Here is a 19,338-nt window from a genome sequence, read left to right as displayed (position 1 = left end):
TGCTTTGTTGTACTTGCCAATCTCTACTTTTTTTTCTTGGTAGGAGAAGATCTTAAAGAGCATAACTCTACTGCCATCCTTGGAGAAGCCCAGATGCTCAAAGCAGAAACTCCTGATGGCAAAAGAGGTGACCCGCATTCTTCAGAGGAAGGCCAGAGATCAGTCTCTCCTGCATTCTCACAGTCATCTGGATCAACAAGCAGGTTAGTGAAGAAGAATTTATTCCTGCTGGTTTGTACTTGATTAGGTCAAATATGGAAAAACTTTGTTAGTGATGTTGGGCCCTATATATTTATATTCTTCATCAGAGGGGTTCCTCAGCTGTGGTTACTGGTTTACTCTTCTCTGTCTGCTCAGTTGCTTGAGGGCTGCAGCTGAAATAGGAAACTATTAAGTGAATTCGGAATGTAACGGCTTGGTAGAGGGGTGATAGTGCAAATGTTCCTTTTGGAACAGAAACAGGGAGCGAAATGCCTGTTGGATCAGGAGAATGTTTGGTGTTTCTTTTTTACTGCATCATCTTCCCTTCTGTTTGAGAATTTATTTAGAGAGGACCAAAATTTGATGTAACGTAAGTCTTTTAATAGCTCTTTGAGCTGAATAGTGCTGCGAGAAATAGAACTTAAATGACCCGCTACTTGCAGTCACTGGTAGAACGTCACTGAAGGCCTAACATCCATTCACTTTCTTCATGTATTTAATTTTGCTTACTGAAGTTTGCTTTATTCATACAGGAAATGCAGGATCAAGAAATGCTTTATAAGCAATGTGAGGTTTCATGTTTTTGGTAGCTCAGTGATGATTTTATAGAAAAGACACCCAGCTCTTACTGCTGATAAGGTGTATCTAGTTTTTGAAGATAGACTTCATATCTGTTGAAGATATTTACTTCATAATTTGCTATCTAATACTTTACCAATTGTCAAAGAAGATGATGATCAATGCTTAAACATCCATTTGCAATACCTGATGCTATGATCCCCGTTTCTGGAGGAAAAGGGAAGAAATCACAGAAAAGAAATATAGGATAACTGTTTGTTTGGTATGTGTCTAAAAGCAAGCGAGCTGTTGCCATTCTCTAAGAAAGTAATCTCGCTGTCTTACTGATAACAGAAAGGAGAGAAGGAGACACCCTTTGCAGGTCTGCATTATTAGGAAGAGAAAGGTTGCTTATGTTTGGAAGTGGAAGATAATGAGAGGAAGTAGCTGAAGGTCAGGTAGCAGATGAACAGTTTAACAGCTGAGCTAGGAGTAACATTTTCTCAATTTCCCACATATTACATCCATAGTATGCGCCTCTTCCTCTTTGTTCTGCAAATATTAAGAAGAATACAGTGCGTTGCTTCATCAGTGTTTATTAAAATAACAGTTTAGTTGTTGAAAGATTTAAAAGAAGCATTTTTTAAAAATTCGTTTTGATTCACAAAGTGTTTTTAAAAGTCAGCAAGGGGACTAACGTTGCCTTTCACCAAGGTAAATGTTAAAGAAACTGTGAATGAAAGCCTAGGAAGATACTGGGGAAACAATCAACTCGGTGGTTACACTAGCTGTGTGTGAAGCAGCATGCTGAGCAGCGGGCACCCTTCACTTAGAAGGGAAGAAGCTGGCCGTGATGCTGTGTTCCAGTGGCTGCTTTTACACGCTGAAACCTCAGCTTTCCAATTCACAGCTTGGCCCGTGGCTGTTCTGCTGCTGACAGATGCCTCTGGGGAGGCGTGAGGTGGCTGGAGCCTCACGTTTGGTCTGTGTAGCGGTGGCGGCTGGGAACCCAGGCAGAAGCTCTCTTGCAGGGCTTACGCAAGGCCAGCTCCTGCAGGTTTGTACTGGATGTCACGTTTGACAAGTGCACAGATGATAGATGGAACTGCCTCATCTTCACTGTGCCTGCTGGTATGGCTGCCCAAGAGCTCTGATTGTTGTTTCAGTTCCATAAAATAGATCCCCTTAGCTTGTTTTTCATCCAAAATCTGAGTGAGATGTTCCTGTCCTTCACTGCTTTACTCAATTTATTTTTTTGAATGCAAGCCAACCTTTTGGCATTAAGGACCTTGGAAAATCTGGAATTTTAATCTGACAGAGGGAGGAGAAAGTTTTTCTTTTATTAGCTCATCCAAGGAATCATTAAATCTGTTTCACTGCCAGTTTGGTGTATAAAGGACATTCTGAATGACCTTCCCTGTGGCCTTTGACATTACAGTTAAATTTTCATTCTTCACCTTTCTCTGTTGGCAGACTTATCCTAAAGTCTGGATGAAAGAGTGCCTAAGAGACGGTAGGAAAGTTTGCTAAAGGATATTAGCATGTAGCAGCTACTAATGGTTTGAATGTACTTTCATGAAACAAGTTGGCAGATTTTGTTGGAAAGTGCATTTGTTTGCGTTGTGTCTGGCTCGAGGCAAGGTTGTTTATTCCTTCGTTTTACGTATTCACTCTTTCTGAGTGAAGTATTTCCATAGATTTCTTGAACCAAACACAGAATCTCACAGTTGTAAAGACCAGTGGGTATGCATCACAGATACGTGGACCTTCTTTAAAAAACTAAACCAAACAAAAACCAAACCAAACAAAAAAAACAAAACCAAAAACATGCTTAATAGCTCCCTGTGGTTTTCTCTTAAATTCAGCTCCTGTGGAACAGGAACAGAATTACCAGAGTCTGCACAGAATTGTTTTTTCACAATCTCGGTGGGATTTTTTCTTTGCTTTCCTACTTTGTACATACACCACTCATACAAACTAGGGGATATTTTTATTTATTTTTATTTAAATTTAGGGCAGTTTGCTTAACCTTAAAAGCTAGCTACTGCACCGCTCAAGAAGTTCACCGAAGAAGTTCAGAAGTTTTCAGAAGTTTTTTTTCTATAATATTCTGTATTTTTTGTAACTCTCTGGCTACCATGGGGTTAATGCTTTAAGTTTAATGAAAATAAATGTAGCACAAAAAAAAAAAGAAAAAAAAAAGAATGGTTTAGATTTGGGGGGGTGTCCAGTACCATTGCGCTATTGTAACAAGAAATGGTTTTCTGAGGCTTACATTTTATTTCTGATAATAAGAGGATATCCTTTGACAAGGGTGAACTTTTTTCACATTGAAATGTCAAAACTTGAAATATATTTGGAAGTCCAAATCTGTGTGCTGTACTTTTATGGAGAGAGCACTTCTAAATGGAGGGCTGATACTATGATGGATTAAAAGAAAATTAGGATTTTGGGCAGTGTACAGAATATAACAGAACAGCCTCAAAGTGAGAGAGTTGACACGCTTGTTCTATAAGACATGCTGCAAGTAAATTAATGATTTTTATATTTATATATATTTATATATATTATATAAATATTTTATATCTGTTGTTCATAAGAACTTCTGCCTCTTTTCAATCTGATATGAATATTTGAATTTCTGCATTGTGCAGCTAAGGGAGCAGTTGGTCAATATTACAAATTAATACGTTTCATAGTAATCACTACTGTGCAGGTATTATCCAGAAGTCGTTACTTTAATTGAAAAAATGAAAACTTTACACCTGCTGGAGAAAAGGTACAGGCATTGATCCAGACATGTTTGGTTTTTGCATAAATTGATGGTCACAGCAAAAGAGCAAAATGTTCATAACAAATAAGCAGCAAAACAAAGCCTTGACCTCTAAAACATATTTTTTTAAAGCTATGAAGTTGTATATAAAGCTTTCATGGAACTTTAGTGCTCCATATAAATAGTCCCACTGCGTTCTTTTACTTTCTGGGACTGAAGCCAAGTTTTATGCAACTGTTTAAACAAAAGGAGAATTAAAAAGAGGCTAGGTAGGACAATGATAAGCCAGTTAATGAACTGTATAGAGGAAATGTTCTATTCAAAGGATTTTATAAAATTGGGATAATATTCAGTCATTAAAAAAAATTACTTCTCTTTAAAACTTTGGCGTTAGAAGAAAACGTCAGTTCTTGATGATTAGAGTGGAGGACTTGCAACAGTTGACAATCTATGTTGTTGGCCTCGTCCGAACGGTATTGCGTCGTACGATGAAACACAGTGATTTAATTGTGAAGCCCTGGCTGAACGGTGCTATATCTGTAGCTTGTATAAATCTCTCTGCCTTTGGAATATACAGAGCCACTGCAGCTTCTGCCAGGCGAGGTTCTTGCCCAAGCAAGGGGCCTCATTTGCAGTAAGTGGGGCTCTCTGGCACTAAGCTGAGACGCTATTGATCAGGATCTAAGACCTGCATTTAACTCCTGGCTTTATGTGCTTTGCCGAATTTGAGCTTCAGTTCATCAGCTGGAGTTAGACGTACAGGGAGGGAGCTGTGCTTCAGTTGCCGTTAGTCGGGAGGTCCCTGGATGGCAGCATCCTCTGAAAACCTCTCAGCAGGCGTCGGCTTGTCAGGGCGCTGACAGGACAGGACAGCTGAAAAAGCTTTGTAAGTTCCTGCCCTGGCAGCTGACCCAGTCTGGGTTTGAAGAAGGCATTGTCCTGGTCCCTGGGCTGGCCATCACTGGCACGTGAAGGCAGTATATGAAAACTGTTTTCATCGGGGGAAAAGCTGTCTTTCTCAATTCTTAGTACAATTTTGACTTTAATAAATCTTGTGCTGCTTTGGCTCAGAGAAGATGAATAGAACGATGTTAGATGGGAGCAGTTTATCTTTGATTTTTTTTGGCCTCAAATACGAGGCCGTTGTGGAAGGATGATGATACTTCTCTGCTATGTTGTTAATTCATACCTTTCTTCCAAAAACTGTGAGCCATAACATATGGGCAAAGAGCTGCGAGGCCTGGCAGACAGTCCCGGAGAAGTCATTTCAAACAGTAAGAGCCGATGGCCTCGGATTTGTGCGGGGGAAAGTCACTGCATACGGCGTGTGCCCAGGGACATCAGGCCGTAGTCACAAGTCTGTGGCCAGACTCGTAAGGAAAGCAGCCAAGAGTGATCCGGCAGATCTTTTCCCTTTCTGACGACAAAGCCTCAAAGACATGCTCTTGAGCTGTGGAGGAGGCTGTTGACAGCCAAGAAAGCCTGGAAGAAGTCAAGGAAAACACTGGTACAGCAGAACCCACGGAAGGTTTTGTATGGATGAGGACCCTCTGTGGGGAAGGAGTCCCGGGAAGGTCCAAGGCTGGCAAACCTGCTGTCTTCCAAAGACAGGAGGATGAAGCAGAGCTCAGTGGTGCCTGGGGTGTGTGGTTACAAGAGGAGGTACAGGCAAGCCAGGGAAGGCTGTGGTAAGCAGCTGCTCCGGGATGTTACACAAGACTTACGGCCCCTCCAGCAGCAAGCTAATGCTGTTTATCACAGGCAGACTAGGCTCTTGGAAGGGGAGGTGGAATCAGGATAGGAAGGTTGAGAAAAACTATTTTCCTCGCTGCTTGTGGCTGAATATTCACCTTCAAATGACATTGGTAAATGAAAGATCCTGTAGTTCATGCTAGCACCAACAAAAAAAAAAAGAAAAAAAAGCACCATGCACGTGCCAGAGCTAAGTACATAATGCACGGCAAGATGGACTGATTAAAGGACACTGGCTGTTCACCATGCAGCCAAGAAGGAACTTAATCTGCCATAAAATAAACAATTCAAAGAGACATTTGCTCCTTTCATTTTTAGAACGAGACATGTTATTCACACTTACGTCAGCTTTCTTCTCTCTATTTTAAGGTGGTGTGCTTATATTAAATTTATTAAAAAAGGGGGGGAAGAGGAAGAGTAAAATCCAAATGATGGTCTAGAAAGGAATAGTTTACTCTTTGTTGTCTATAAGTGCCCAGAAGAAACTAATCTGGGGTTGGGGAAATGCTTGTCAATGGAGTCATGATCTGCACTTTTTTTTCAACCTGTAGACATGAATGAGTCTGAGAAATGAAACCTCTTCACAACCTGTCACCATGTTTGTCAGCCTTTTACATCTTGAGCAGTTACATTTCTTGAGTGCTAATGGTTTTGCTATGTAAATTTAATATTGATGGTCAATATTCTTTTGGGGTAAATATTAAGTATTTCAATAAATAGTTCAAAAATGTCTTTTGATTTTTTTCAACAAATGTCTTTTGATTTTTTTCAACTGTACTGCATGTTTAAGACTTTTAATTAAACAAGTTCCCATCTGCATGTGGGGAAAAAGGTATATAATAACTTCAACTTAAAATCAAGAGATCGCTTCGTCTTTTTTTAAAGAAATTACTGTTTAGTAGAGACTAGATACAGAGAATTATTTTAGTGAGTGACTGTCTTGATCGATGGAATTGTTTGAAGAAATCCTGAAACAAAGGACATTTTAGCCACAGCTGGGAGGTTCATAACCCTGCAGCATGTTTTTGTACAGTTATGTGCATGTATCCTCAATCTCTCAGTACAAGTACAGTGCAAGAGTTGGTTCACTGCGAGGCTCTGATCGCTCTTGCATCGATAGCCCGTTTTTATACACACATACATTCTAAGGTGGCAAGTAATTCCAGTGCATTTTATGCTCAGTTTTTAAAGTTTGGTAGGCATGAACTGTGAAATACACATGCAAATTATGCACGTGCATAATTATTCTGAGTGTTAGCCAAATCTTTTCACTTTTATTGTTTTGCTTGTGACAAACAGTGAAAAATGATAATAAGAGTATATTTTTCAAGGCAAGAAAGTACATGATGTTCAGGCATCAAACCTGTTCTTTTTCTATTTTAGGGGACTAAACACACAAAAATATCCCTCTACCTCTATTTTTAATGTAACCGGAGCATGAAGAGAGGATTCAGAAGTATAACTCATTCCTTGGACAGCCAGCTTGTATACTGAAAATGAGTTTTTGACAGAATTAAAATTTTCAGAGTAAAAAAAACCCACTAGATTTCAAAACTTTTCCCATCCACCATTGTTTTTACAATGTGCTTTACCATGATTTTCCTTTGAGTGTCTCATATTAGATTTAGTGATGAAATAAGGAATCCTGCTGCGTCCCAGGGTTTCCTGGCCTTCTCCCCAAGCACTTGTACCTGGGGTTGGGATTTGGGCTGCATTTGCTCCTCTTCAGGTATTGTAAGTGGTGGGATTATTTCATCCCTGCATTAATTATGATTGTTCCCTATATATGCAGTTACTGCTTTTAATTTTAGGTGGCTTTATTTCCAAATTAAAAATGCTCTGTTGAGTAACGCTCGTAATTAGATAGATTTATTCAGCAGTTCATAAAAGTTCCTAGGGAACCACAGATGAGTTTCTAAAATCGCGCACACAACTTTAAAATCCATTTTGTTTCAAAATAATGTTCTCCATATGGCACCAGAGCTTTGTGTATATTTTCAGATTTTTTTTTTCTTTTTTTATCTTTATGACTAAATGCGTGTGTATTAAGGGTTTCTGCTAGTCTCCACTGGTGGTGTTTTTCTCCCTTGCAGTCCCATCAGCGGCTCAGCAGTTATTGCCGCAGTAACTGCTTATAGCTCATCTGGCGGATCTGGCTTCGGAGGTGGAATGGGCAGCAGGAGGAGACAAATGGGTAACGGAGGAAAAAAACCCTGCCAAAATATAGAAGTTGCATGCCATTTATCCGTTTCCTGAAACAAAGCAGCAGGAGCACAGGGATGGTGCGCGGGGCCGAGCAGCCGCCCCGCCATGGGCTCTTCCTGCAGGCTGTCGAAATCAGGCCGGGGTCACTCGTAGCACACCCGGAGCTTTGTCAGCACGGTCACGTCACTGCAGTTCTCGTTCTTTGTAGTGCTTCAATTCCTATCTTCTCTCTCATGATGCACCGCTATGAATATCAAGTGTTCTGGTTAACCTCCAACCCCTCTTCTCAAAAGTACTGCGTGATGAGCGAAGGCGTTAGGTAGGCTTCTCCCCTACACTAGGAATACAGGAGTTGAGTACAAAGCAGTTATTGCTTTTTAATTCATAGTTCTCCAAAAGAGATAGTGTGAAGGCAGGCATCTGTAGCTCGTAAAGCGTGCCGTTTCCCCTGTATTTGCACAACACGGCCTTCACCCCACAGAAGTGGTGTCGTGAAGGTGCGGTGGGCCTGCAGGCCGCGGTGCTGGTGGCGGAGGAAGGCCGAAGCGGCCCCGGGGTGCAGGCGGGCACTGAGCACCTTCGGGTGCCCTCGTCCTGGGGCTGGAAGCATGGCTCCCGCTGCGGGGAGATCGCTGCCGGCGCCTTCCGTCTAGTCCGGGGCTTGCTGTTTGTTGAAAATTTTGGGGGGCAGAAGCATCGTTTGTAAACTCCAACAGTTGTTCTTACTGTCAGGGCTCTGCTTGCTGTGCTGGAATTTGTCCTGCGAGAATGAGGATTTGGGGGCTGTTTTTCTTGCTCTGTTTTAAACAAACACAAACACTGTTATCTGTGTATAAAGTTATGACACTGGGGCTGTATCTTCACAATATTTGTCTGCTGGCTTCTAGCAAATGGGATTTTTTAATTTTTTTTTTTAAACTTTTAAAGCAAACCCAAGAAGACTGGTATCCAATTGCTGGCCTATGGTTTACACTAAAATCTCCCAACTGTTTGTGTAACATAGTTTGTCCTGTAATTTCTGATACAAAGTCTAGACTGTTTGAGTTGCCATGCACCTTCTTGAAAGATTTCCAGAAAACATTTTCTGACTTGTTGGTTGATATCCCCAATCCTGTGACTTGACAAATATTTGGAAACTTCACAGCAGTTTATATCGTGTAACCTGAGCACACAGTAAAAGGTATTTATAAATAAATGACCAGAATATTTTGTTCACTTAATTCAGATTTTATTGAAATACGACAACACTTTCTAGTTTGTGTTTGTTTTTTTTAATATTAAGCGTGTGATGTCTGACTTCACTGAACTCATACTTGTAGTTAAATATGTACAGATGTGTGCATCTGTGTGCGTTTGTGTGCATACACACACACACGAAGGTAAGAAATGATATCATGCACCATCATTGTTTGGTGCATGGATAGAAGCAACCATGTCATGGTAGTCCTCTGAGGAAATTTGTTAGACCAATTCCTTTAGGAATTGATGTAAAGCCGTTCTCTAATTGCAGCAGGAAGTAAGCCAGCTACTCTTTATGATTCTAGACTGTTGTTTAGACTCTTCCAGTGAGTGTTGTATAACTCTTCACTACTGGAAAAGCTCTAAAAATGCATTTAAATTTTATATAGGCCTAAGTGTTTATAGCAACAAACTAACTGTAAAGACTTAACGCATTTGTATGCTTGGTCTTACCCAAGCAGTCTGAGATGACACTTTTGTCTCTCATTACTGCGACAGTTTGAAGGCTTGCTGAGCACTGACAGCAGTTGCTTGGTTTTCTTGTTAACCAGTTTGGTAGAGTTAAGCTTCTTGCCATAACGTTTGTAGTTTAGGGTTCTTTCAGTTAGTTAGTTAGTTTATTTAGAGTTACCATCTTTAAATCTTTTATATTGAAGCTTCTCACCTCTAGTACCGGTACTGAGTTGATGACCTGATGTGTTCTGTATTCTGTGTATATAAATATTGAATTAGCAAAGAAATAGCTTGCTTTTTGTTAGCATGTAAAATTGTGTATGAAGGTGAAAAAATATTTAATCTTTTCAAATAATTAAAAAAAAAACATGCTGACAGTCTTGACAGTTTGGCTTCTTGTCACTAACAATTTAAATGTTAATTTTTTTTTCTTTAGCGTTGATTTTTTTTTAATGGTCAAAATGTAAGCTTTCCCCTAAGTTTCAAGGCTGAAATAGAGGTTGAAAGTGCCTTTACAATTTTAAATGTTGTACTTTACCCATTGAGGTCTATTGCAGATCTGATGAGTGTAAATATAAAGACATTGTAGTTACCAGCAAGCAAACATGTACAGAGAGACTTGTCTTGTATGTTGAATAATGAGACCCAGTAATAACTCTGAACATTACATGAGGCAAGGACTGAACTTTTTGTGCTGTGCTGTTGGTGGAAATTATTTCCCATTGCCAGTGCTGCGTGGAGGGCCTGTCTCACCTACAACTTCTGCTGCCGTTGCTCCTACAGAATTAATAGTTTTGTCTGGAGACCTTTGGTGTAGGTGCTGCTAAAATAATTTACTTGTTTTATGTTTCCTTTCAGCTCCAGTTCAGATATTTTGAGAGATCTGGAAGAGGCTGAGATTCGTTCCGTGTCATCTGACAGGTAAGTAGAAATACATGGGTGGAAAAGTCCATGAGGCTGATTTCCAGCCTCTTCCAGTTTATGGAATCCTATATGTTTTCAACAGAAGAGGCAAATGCCACTGAAAAGTCAGGTTCATGGAGAATCTCCACAGTTATGTAGTTTGTACAGAGGATTTGAATCGCTGGAAAGTAATGTATGGATGTTCCAAGAAACCCCAGGTCACTAGTTGAAAATCATTGTTCTAAGGTGTATTTGAGTATGTACTTTTTTTTTTTAAGAACTGATTTTTATGGAAAACTGAAAAAAAACTATCTTCTATTATATATAAAGTTATATTGTTGTCATTCTTACCTACATCTCTATGTGAGTTGAACATCCTAGAATTGTAAGATGTATTTTGATTTACTTCCGTTTGAAGAGAGAAGAGCACGTTCTTGTTTTAAAATCTTAATATTTTATTTTTTAAAAACAAAAACCACCTTCTGTTAGTGGTAATATGTAAAATTTGGGTCTAGCTGTGCAAGTTGCTGTACAAAGAAATACTGAGAAACTACCAAAGATTCCTGAAGTGACCCAATGAAATATATGAAAGTGAAGAGGAAGTATATGGGTAGATAGGTGGTGGGGTGAGTGAAGGGATAATGAATTTTGTAGTAGTGTAGTGTTAGATCAGCTGCCAAGTTTGGTAGTTTTTGTACAAAGGAACAGGGATGAAGACTGATGGAGGCTGCAAAAGTAGTACTGACTACCCTTGCAGTTGAAGTTGGCTTGATCTGGAATCTCTCTTTGAATATCACATCCACTTTGGTACTTGATCTTAGGAGAGCAATGAGAACTGTTTCACATTTAATTCTTAGCCTGCTTTTTAAAGAGTATTTATAACACAAATTTCTCTATCCACTATGTACATATGTGGTCAGTAGATTGTGATGTCTCTTAAAATTCATGGTTAATGACATAAGTAATATTTGAAACTCAAAACGTGTGTTTAGACGTCTGATGGATATTAAGGAGCATTAATGGAAGCACTGACAAAGCCTTGATTACAGTGGTGCCAGAGGTGAATGCTGAAGTGCATCAGTGGGAAAGCAGAAAGAAATCATTAAGGGAAAGTGAGCGGTATTTACTGGAAGGACACTTACAAGCTTACTGTATTTTGTAGTACCTGAAAGTAACTCATTGAAGACGGGCAGTGGAGTATAAAATACTTGGCTGTGTGTATTGTAGGTGCTAGTCATAGTTCCCCTGGTGATGGTCATCTTGATGGTGTTGCTATTTATCAAGAAGACAATTGGCAAAACTATTTTCTGCAATACTACATGATGTGCCATTGCTTAAGAGTTTGGCATTTGTTGCTTCTTGCGTGGTTTGGAAGAATGTTTCGTAGTGGAAGACAAAACAGGAATATCAAATATGGAAACAGTTCTTTAATGCGGTGTTTCTACTCAGCAGTATTGGATGTTAACATTAGTTACAATATGCATCCACAGCAAAAATCATTTGTCACTTTGATAATTTTCACCACCCCAAAAACTTCTCAATCGTTTGTTGTTTTTATTTAATTGAGTGATAATGAAGTTTGGCCAAGCTGGTAAGTGCAGATGAATGTTAAGTAAAGCAGATCTACACATTTCATTAAAGCTGTTGTTTTTTTCTTTTCACTGCAGAATGGGATCTTGCAGGTAGCAGACTGGTACAGTAGGTGCACGGTCAAATGAGAGCTTTGCTCTGGCAAGCTTAATATGTGAAGGCATAGGCCAGCATACCAGAGAACATGCAGATGGTATATTTCATAAGCAGCACAGATTTTTATTTTTTTTGAAGTTGAGTTGTGCCAGAAAAATAATCTCTCTTTATTTTTGTAAGAGTAAATAATTGGATATTTGCAAAACAAACGATACGGAAATTTCAGCTTCTGGCATTGTATTTTAATGTACTCTTGAACATAAGATAATTAACATTCTGCTTTGGAAAAATGTAGGCACCAAAGCTAGAAATGAGCTGAAATTAAAACAGTAAACCTAGCCTTTCGCTAAATGAGATTTCTGCTTCGTTCTCTGTCCTAAATAAATTGTTCTTGCAAGGGTAGCTGTACTTTGCAAATTTACAAAAAAAAAAAAAAAAAAAACCCAAACCAACCAAACAAAAAAACACACAAAAACCACACAACAAAAAAAAAACAATCCTCCCACCTCCTCCCCCAAACAAACAAATGAACCAAAAAAAAAAATCAAGAGGGTGTTCTTTGTAAAGTGGCAGAATTGGTAGTCTGAGTGTTGTTTATCTTGGCTCTGTGTTACGTTATAGTGTAGCCTTCCAAACACTTGGACTAATGGCTTTGAGTTGCATTACTGTCTTGCACCTGGAGAATATTGAACATTTGCCAAAGGATGAATATTATCAGAACTAAGATTTTTTTTCATGCAGAATAAAAGCCAGTGGCTAACGGCCAACTTGAATTTCTATATGGGAATGCCTTTTCATTAACCGTTTGAAATTTCTTGCTGAGTTTGAAAGGTGTAGTGCGTTTGGTCTAGGTCTGTATTTGGCTTAGGATCACGTGCAAATTTCGTACTGAGGAGAATGCATTTAAATAGTCCCGTATTCTCAGACTTTTGCATCCTTTAATATCTGTAAGTCCCAAATGACATTTGATACTAGGGGATGACAACTGAAAATCAGAAAATGTTACTGTGTGCAGCCCTGGAGAATCTCACTTTTGAGGTAAGCACTGGTCTGGCTGTGAAGCTTGCTGAGGCTTCTGTCATGGCAAGGCCAAGGAGAGGAGCCTCTGTTTGGGTATGGATGGGATCAGGGCGAATACGTTCCTCTATACTTTATCACTATGTAAAACACAAATCCTTATTATTGCTCTTAGTTTAGCGTACAAAAGGACAAGCTAATATTGCTCCACAGTGTGATCTTAAGAGCAGGATTGCTTTGTTAACTGAAATAGAGGGAATTGTTTTCCACATGTAGATGATTTGTTTTTATCAAATGCGATTTTTCACTACTCTTAGAACAGTACCTGCTAGTTCCTGTTTTTCACACGTGGGATTTGGGGTTTCTTGTGTCTCTGGAAGGGTTAAATTCAAGTTGAGGCTCCAGGGGAAGAAATGTGAAGGGCTGCTCTTTGCTGAGCAGTTTCAGCTCGGCTCGGTGGTTTTACTTCAGCTGGGGAGCGCGTTCCTGGGAGCAGGGAGTCGGAGCCGCCGCTGAGCCCGTGTCCCCCGGCTGCCCGAGGGCTGTGCTGGTGCCAGTCACAGCGTGGGGAATTTGGGGGAAAAACCTCCCTTCAGCAGTCCTGTCTGGAACCGCTGGTGGTCTCTGTGGTGTCGTGCTGATGGAGCTTGCTCGTCTTCCCTTTTCTCCCACTTGACTGAGCCAGAAGTTTATCAGGTCGGGGCAAGACGAGCAGGGCTGGGTCGTTCCCCTGGCCGTGTTTTGGCGCTTCCCTTCGCAGTGTTTGCCTGTGGCCCTGGACACGTAACGGGTTTCTTAGGATTTTGGAGTGAAGGTCTCTAAAAGAGAATTGGACACTGGAGGAAAACAAGCTTCAAACTCGTGCTAATGCTTTATTCTCCCTCAGCAGAAGAGAAAATGGCATAAGTCATGGCACGTTTGGATCTCAGTTATGTCTGTAGCTTCAGTTTCTGAAAGAAACCTCTTCTGCAAAAGTTGGTCACGCCGTAACAGCTTCTCTAGCTGTAGTGCGTCTCCTCGGGTGGGGAGATGTGTGTTCAGACGGGAAGTTCTGAACCTCTGCGTGTTGTGCGTTTTTCAGTGGATACAGTGATTTCCTGAGCATCTTAATTTACATGATAGATCTAATAAAGAAGCAATAAACATTCAATATTCTGCATTTAAAATAAATTGTGTATTTTATGAAGCGCTTAATGAAAATTGAGGCATTATATAAATTCCCTAGAGACTTCTTTGATTTCTACTAATTGTCCTATTTTGACACAAAGAGATTAGAAGGTAATACTCAAAAAATAAACCCAAGTATTATTGTATGATGTACTTGCTATTTATTTGTGAAAGTGCACAGATGGAGCAGATTAGGGATATTTTAGTGGCAATTCGGAGCATATTTTTAGCAAAACTTCATCCCATTCCTGAAACTTACTTATGCACAATTTCAGTGTTCTCAGTGCTTTCAAAACTTTTTTTTCCCCCTTTCTTTTTCTCATTCTCTGTTAAGAAACAAATCCACTTGCTATGGAATAATGCTATAGGGACTACATAAATTCATATCACTCTATCTGATGAAATTGAGGCAGTGTTTCAGGTTCCAGTAACCTCTAGGTGACCACTTAATGAAAGTGTTACGGTTCTGTGATGTGCATGTTAAATAAGTAGTGCATGACTGCCGGCTGAACTGCAGGTTTTGGTGGGCTCTGTGGGCAGTATCAAACCTGAATGCCTAAAAATTGAAAGGTTTTATAGTGACTTTGCTATTCACAGCTCACCTACAGCTTTTCTCGAGAGCTTTTAATGAAATTCCAGAGATGAAGCCTAGTGGATATATTTCCTATATGACTGTGTTGCGTGGAGAAATAAAAGTAAACAAATACATAAAAGGACCACCAGTCATTACTTGTTCTTTGTGCTTTGTTACAATGAAAGATCCCTGTCTACCTCAAAAATGTGCCATGGTGTTCTGAGAAACAAGTTTACTTCATCCCTAAGGTACGGATGGCAGCTTTTTTTTTTCTTTTTTTCCTCTTCCCTCTCAAGTGTGAGATGCTAGAAATGTCAGAGTTGGGGATAAATGACTGTGTAGTGTGTTGTCAGGGTAGTTTTGTCCCTGACCAAGCCAACAACATTATTACAAAATGAACCAAAAAACACGGGAAGGGATCTAACTTTCCAAAGGATTAAAATCTGCACATTTCTGCACAAGGCCAAGCACATTTGTTTTGTCTTCTTAATATTGGTGGCACTGTGCCATGGGACAAGCAGATCAAAGCCTCAGAGTACAAAAATGTTCTTATCCTAATTAAAATGAATGTAAACCAAAGCTGAATCTATTTTAAAACCCCTTAAGAAACCAATCTTTTGTCCTTGTTGTACAAGGAGATGTGCTTGGTACCTGCCTCCCGTTCCCCAAGTTGAATAGATGTACCCGAATCAGTGCCTATTTCTCCCATGAACCGCAGTTTTTACTAGTCTGTGCTGCTGGTGACAATGTTTTTGCAGAAATATTGGTAGACAAGTGGCTTTAAATTCAAGCTTAGAAACAGTGGAAGGTTTTAATCCTTCAGATATAAATTAAGTTCCTGATCCTAAGCAAGCATCTTTGTTCAGGTAAGTGTTAATAGCTGAGGCATAGAAAACTGAATCACATGTGACCTACATGCAACTACTGTCAGTGAAAGAAACGTTGCTTAGTATGCTTTTAGCTTTGTTTAATGCAGTTAGGTTTTGGAAGAAAGTTTCTTGGGCGGTTCGGTCGGGCTGGTCTCCCCGTCGGCAGGTGCTCTGCAGACGCAGGAGCTAGCTGTGCCGCCAGCTGCGAGGCTGGGAGCAGTGCCCGCCGGCCGCGGGGCTCGCTCTCGCCTGGGGGAAGCTCTGTGCCCGGGCTGAGGCTGCTGGGTGCCAAGCGTGTGGCTGCAGTGCTCCAGCTGGCTCGGAGCGGTGCGGCCGTCCTAGCAAAGTGCCCCAGGATGGGAAAAGCAGATGTGGTTCCTGGGTGGTGGATTGACAACTTGCCTGACTCGGTACGACTCTGCATCCTTCGTCCCTTAATGGCCAAAGCCGTGCGCTCTGCAGGGTGGCTGGCGTGTCGCTTCCACGTGTTTACTTTCCCTGCAGAAGGTGCTTCTGCGGTGTCATTCATCAGGGGCTCAGCGATGACCCAAACCACAAAGGTAAATTCTCCTTTGCTCTGCCCTGCGTCTGCAGGGTTGGCGGGAGAGGCCAGTTCTCCCTGACTTGGTACTGACGACACGGCCCACGTACCGCACACCGGTTGGGTGTGAGCGATACAAAGAGCACCGGCTCCCTTGGCTTTGGTTGCAAATAGCTGCTTTAGAGCTTGGTTTAAAGGAAAAAAACAACGTTTGGATGATGGCGCTCTTAAAACATCTGTGCATCAGTTTATGAATACTTCCATCAGCCTGTGTGTTTTACTTTGGCATGGGGCTGCCGCTGGCAGCGCACCGCTGTGATGAGATGTTTCAGAGAACTCGGTCCTTGCATTTGCATTGAATTTAATTAATGGAAAACTGTGAACTGTGGCAGAGAAAAAGGTGGCACATAATGAGTTCTAGCTGATACCTGATTTCACTGACTTTTAAAACCTTAGCTGCTTCTGGGTTAAAATGAGTGATCCTTTCCTCTAAATGGGTGCAGGGGATCAAAATTGGGGAATGGAGGGGAAAGCTGAGAGGGGAAGGCTGTCGGCTTCTGTCTTGATGCGTTACAGAAATCACACGTGTCAGATTTGCAGTCTGGAGGACTGGCTGGGGCCGCGCAGGGCGATACGCGTGTGCAGTCTGTGTAAGCTTGCTGAGCGCTGCGGAGCTGTGGGTCTTGTTGCACTCCTGGCTGCAGAGGTACAGGCTGCGCCTCGGTGCCGGGGTGCCGGCTGAGCCTCCTGGACGTGGTTAATGACCTCAGAGAGGCAAGAGCTTGTTTCCATCTTGATGCTGAACTGAGCTGTGAAATGCAAGTTGTTGCTGCTAAGCTGTGCTAGCATATATCTTGCTGCAGTCAACAGGGACGCAGACATTGGCATTTGACAGTTTTCCATTGTTATTTTCAGTTGTGAATTTCCAGTTTAAGCCAAATGAATAGTCCCCATAGGATGTACTCATCCTAGCAAATGGTTTAAAAAATAAATAAGATTGTGTTTGTAAGGAATGTTTAATTAGTAATAGCTATTGATGGATGAGAAATATCTTTCATGTCAACACTACGTGGAGTTTCAAGCTCTGAGGCCGGCTGATGGAAATGAGCTGCTTAATTTAAATATGGCTAGTTTGTATTATTTAAATTAGCTCTGTGACTAAAAAGAAAACACTTCTTTGAGTTTCCAGTGGAGAATTCTTTGTCCATAATGAGAAGAACCTCTGGCGAGGGGAGCCTGTTCAAAGATGGGAGTCCCACACGCTTTCCTTGTTGGGGATCCATCACCATCCCACTCGTCCTTTCGCCCGGTGGCTGTGCCGCTGCAGATGACTGTTTCAAGTAGATCTTTTTGATACGACGTACTCATGGCTTCGCGGGCGCCTCTTCTCTTTTATGGATAAAGAACGTGCAAGGTCGCTGCTGCTCCGTCCTGCTCCAGCGCGGTCTGGTGACGGAGGAGAGGCGAGGAGCGCCCTGTGCGCCCTGTGCTGCCGGTGGCGGGGCGTGCGTCGCTGCCCCCCAGCGCCCGTAGGCACGGGGCAAACCAGTGCCAGGAGCGTGTTTGGGGGACAGGAGAGTGCGTGGGTGCTGTCATCCTCGAACAGAGTGGTATTTGTGTTCATCACACCCAGTAACACACCCGGGTTGTGTGTGCGCCTACGTGCTGCTTGCAGTGCTTTAATACAGCCTTCAGTACCTGCCACGCTTAGAGCATCTCAACACCAAAACCTTTTTTTTTCTTTTTTCTTTCAGCAGCCGTCTTCTGGATTTGAGAGTTAACAAAAGGAAGTCGTGTCAGTCCAGGCTGCCAGGAAAAGATCAGCTGCTTCCCAAGAGTAAGCGGAAGAAGAGCTAGTGTTGCAGGCCTGTGGAGCTCAACAGTGCAGAAGGATTAAGACTGAGAAATAAATCTTAGTTTTTTCCTGTTTCCATTGTATCTAGGTACTTAATATTAAGTGCTGAGTTTTTGCATAACTGTCATTCAAACTGCCTTAAAATAACCAGATGAGTGCGCTGACATTTTTTGTTAGCAGCACTGTATGCAATTTAACTTCAGCCCTGGGATAGCATACCGGGCTCCTGCTCAAGACGCTCGGTGAGCTCTCCTGCGCACTGTGCCGCAGCCAGAGGAGAGGATCTGTGCTTGGCCCTGTTCCTGCTCGCATTGAGCAACGGCTTGCTCTGCCCTGCTGCAAGTAACTGTGGGACAGCGCTTCGCTCGGGGTCGGCACGTGCTTGTGCTTCTGTTTTCCAGCTTGGCTGGCAGGGACACAGGGGGGACAGTCCCCAGCTCTGCCCCAGAGCGGGATACTTTGAGGCTCTGGCTGCACATGACTGTATGAAAATCCTTGCTCTCTTAAAATAAGAGGGCATGTCAGAGGAGTAACAGATTTTTTTGATTCGGTATAATTTGATTTTTGTAAGTGGAATAAACTGTTAAACCATTTCTGTTCTACAGGAATATGCTGGTTTTGAATATGCCCTTGTAAATATGTTCATTACTGAATGCCATTATTTCAGTTCAGTGCCCTTATATTTGATACCTGTCAATTTCTTTCAAGTATTCTATCTTTAGAATAAATATCAGCCTTAAAAGGTCTTTTTTTCTTAGAAGATGATAGAGCTTTGTAATGAAATAAAGCAATATGAATTAAAGTCAACCTGAACAGCGGAGTAGATTCTTGATTACTTTGCATGGTTTGTATTTTGCTTACAAGCTATAGTTTTAAAAATGGTGTTACTGAACTCTAAAGCTTTGGTTGTAGCCTTTCATCATGAACATTGTAGAGAAAGCACAAAATCTATGTAAGATTGAGGATTGTGTGTCTTTTGACTTTAGACTATGGCTGTAATTGGGACTACGCATTTTGCTTTCAAAAATATTCTTCCACGAGCTGCGGAAGCAGGCAGTATTGTTGTTTATACCTTTTGTTTTTTTTCTTTGGTGCTGTAATTCACTGTCATACACAAAATAGCCTCAAAAAACTCAGTAATACTAGAACATAAAACATGAGATTGGCTATAAGGAGGGATGTGAATATACCTCTAATATGATTTGAAGCTATGCTTTTTGGCCTTATGTTTGCTCAGTTTACACCAGTTGTGCCTGTGTGTAGCTCTGAATCTGATGCGATATAAGTGCATTGTAGTTTGGGACGAGTCAAAAATGCCTTTTGTGTGTTAACGCAGGTGCAGTAGCAGGTGTTTGAAATGCAGAATCTCCGTCTTGGTTTTAAAGCCCAATCACGAATTCAGGCAGCATGGGCTGTAAGGCTGAGAGCCTTTAATGCAGCTTATTCATTATGGGATGACCATCTTGCTGAGGTCAGCTTGAAAATTGTAGTCTTGCTGCTGTGTACTGCCTGAGGTCTTTATCTCTGCTGAATCAGCAGGGAAAA

General features: G+C 41.3%; 1 protein-coding gene across 4 annotated transcripts in view; it reads left to right on the top strand.

Annotated features, from left to right (window-relative positions):
* The window catches only part of RAD18 (RAD18 E3 ubiquitin protein ligase), a 67,482-nt gene extending 48,876 nt beyond the window's left edge, over nt 1-18,606 (top strand). For 2 of the 4 annotated variants that reach the window (XM_083795231.1, XM_083795233.1), the window contains 3 exons: nt 44-203; nt 10,040-10,102; nt 17,696-18,606. In XM_083795231.1, coding sequence (XP_083651357.1) covers nt 44-203; nt 10,040-10,102; nt 17,696-17,795 — 323 coding nt within the window. In that variant the 3' untranslated portion in view covers nt 17,796-18,606. Of the gene's footprint in view, nt 1-43; nt 204-10,039; nt 10,103-17,692 lie in introns of all 4 variants that reach the window. The other 2 variants (XM_083795230.1, XM_083795232.1) reach the window with 1 other exon arrangement.
* Nucleotides 18,607-19,338: the final 732 nt, after the last annotated feature.

The sequence above is a fragment of the Anser anser genome, assembly GCF_964211835.1.
Source record: "Anser anser genome assembly, chromosome: 12".
Lineage (NCBI taxonomy): Eukaryota > Metazoa > Chordata > Aves > Anseriformes > Anatidae > Anser > Anser anser.
The sequence above is the reverse complement of the archived record's forward strand: the minus strand, read 5'-3'. Positions and strand labels throughout refer to the sequence as shown.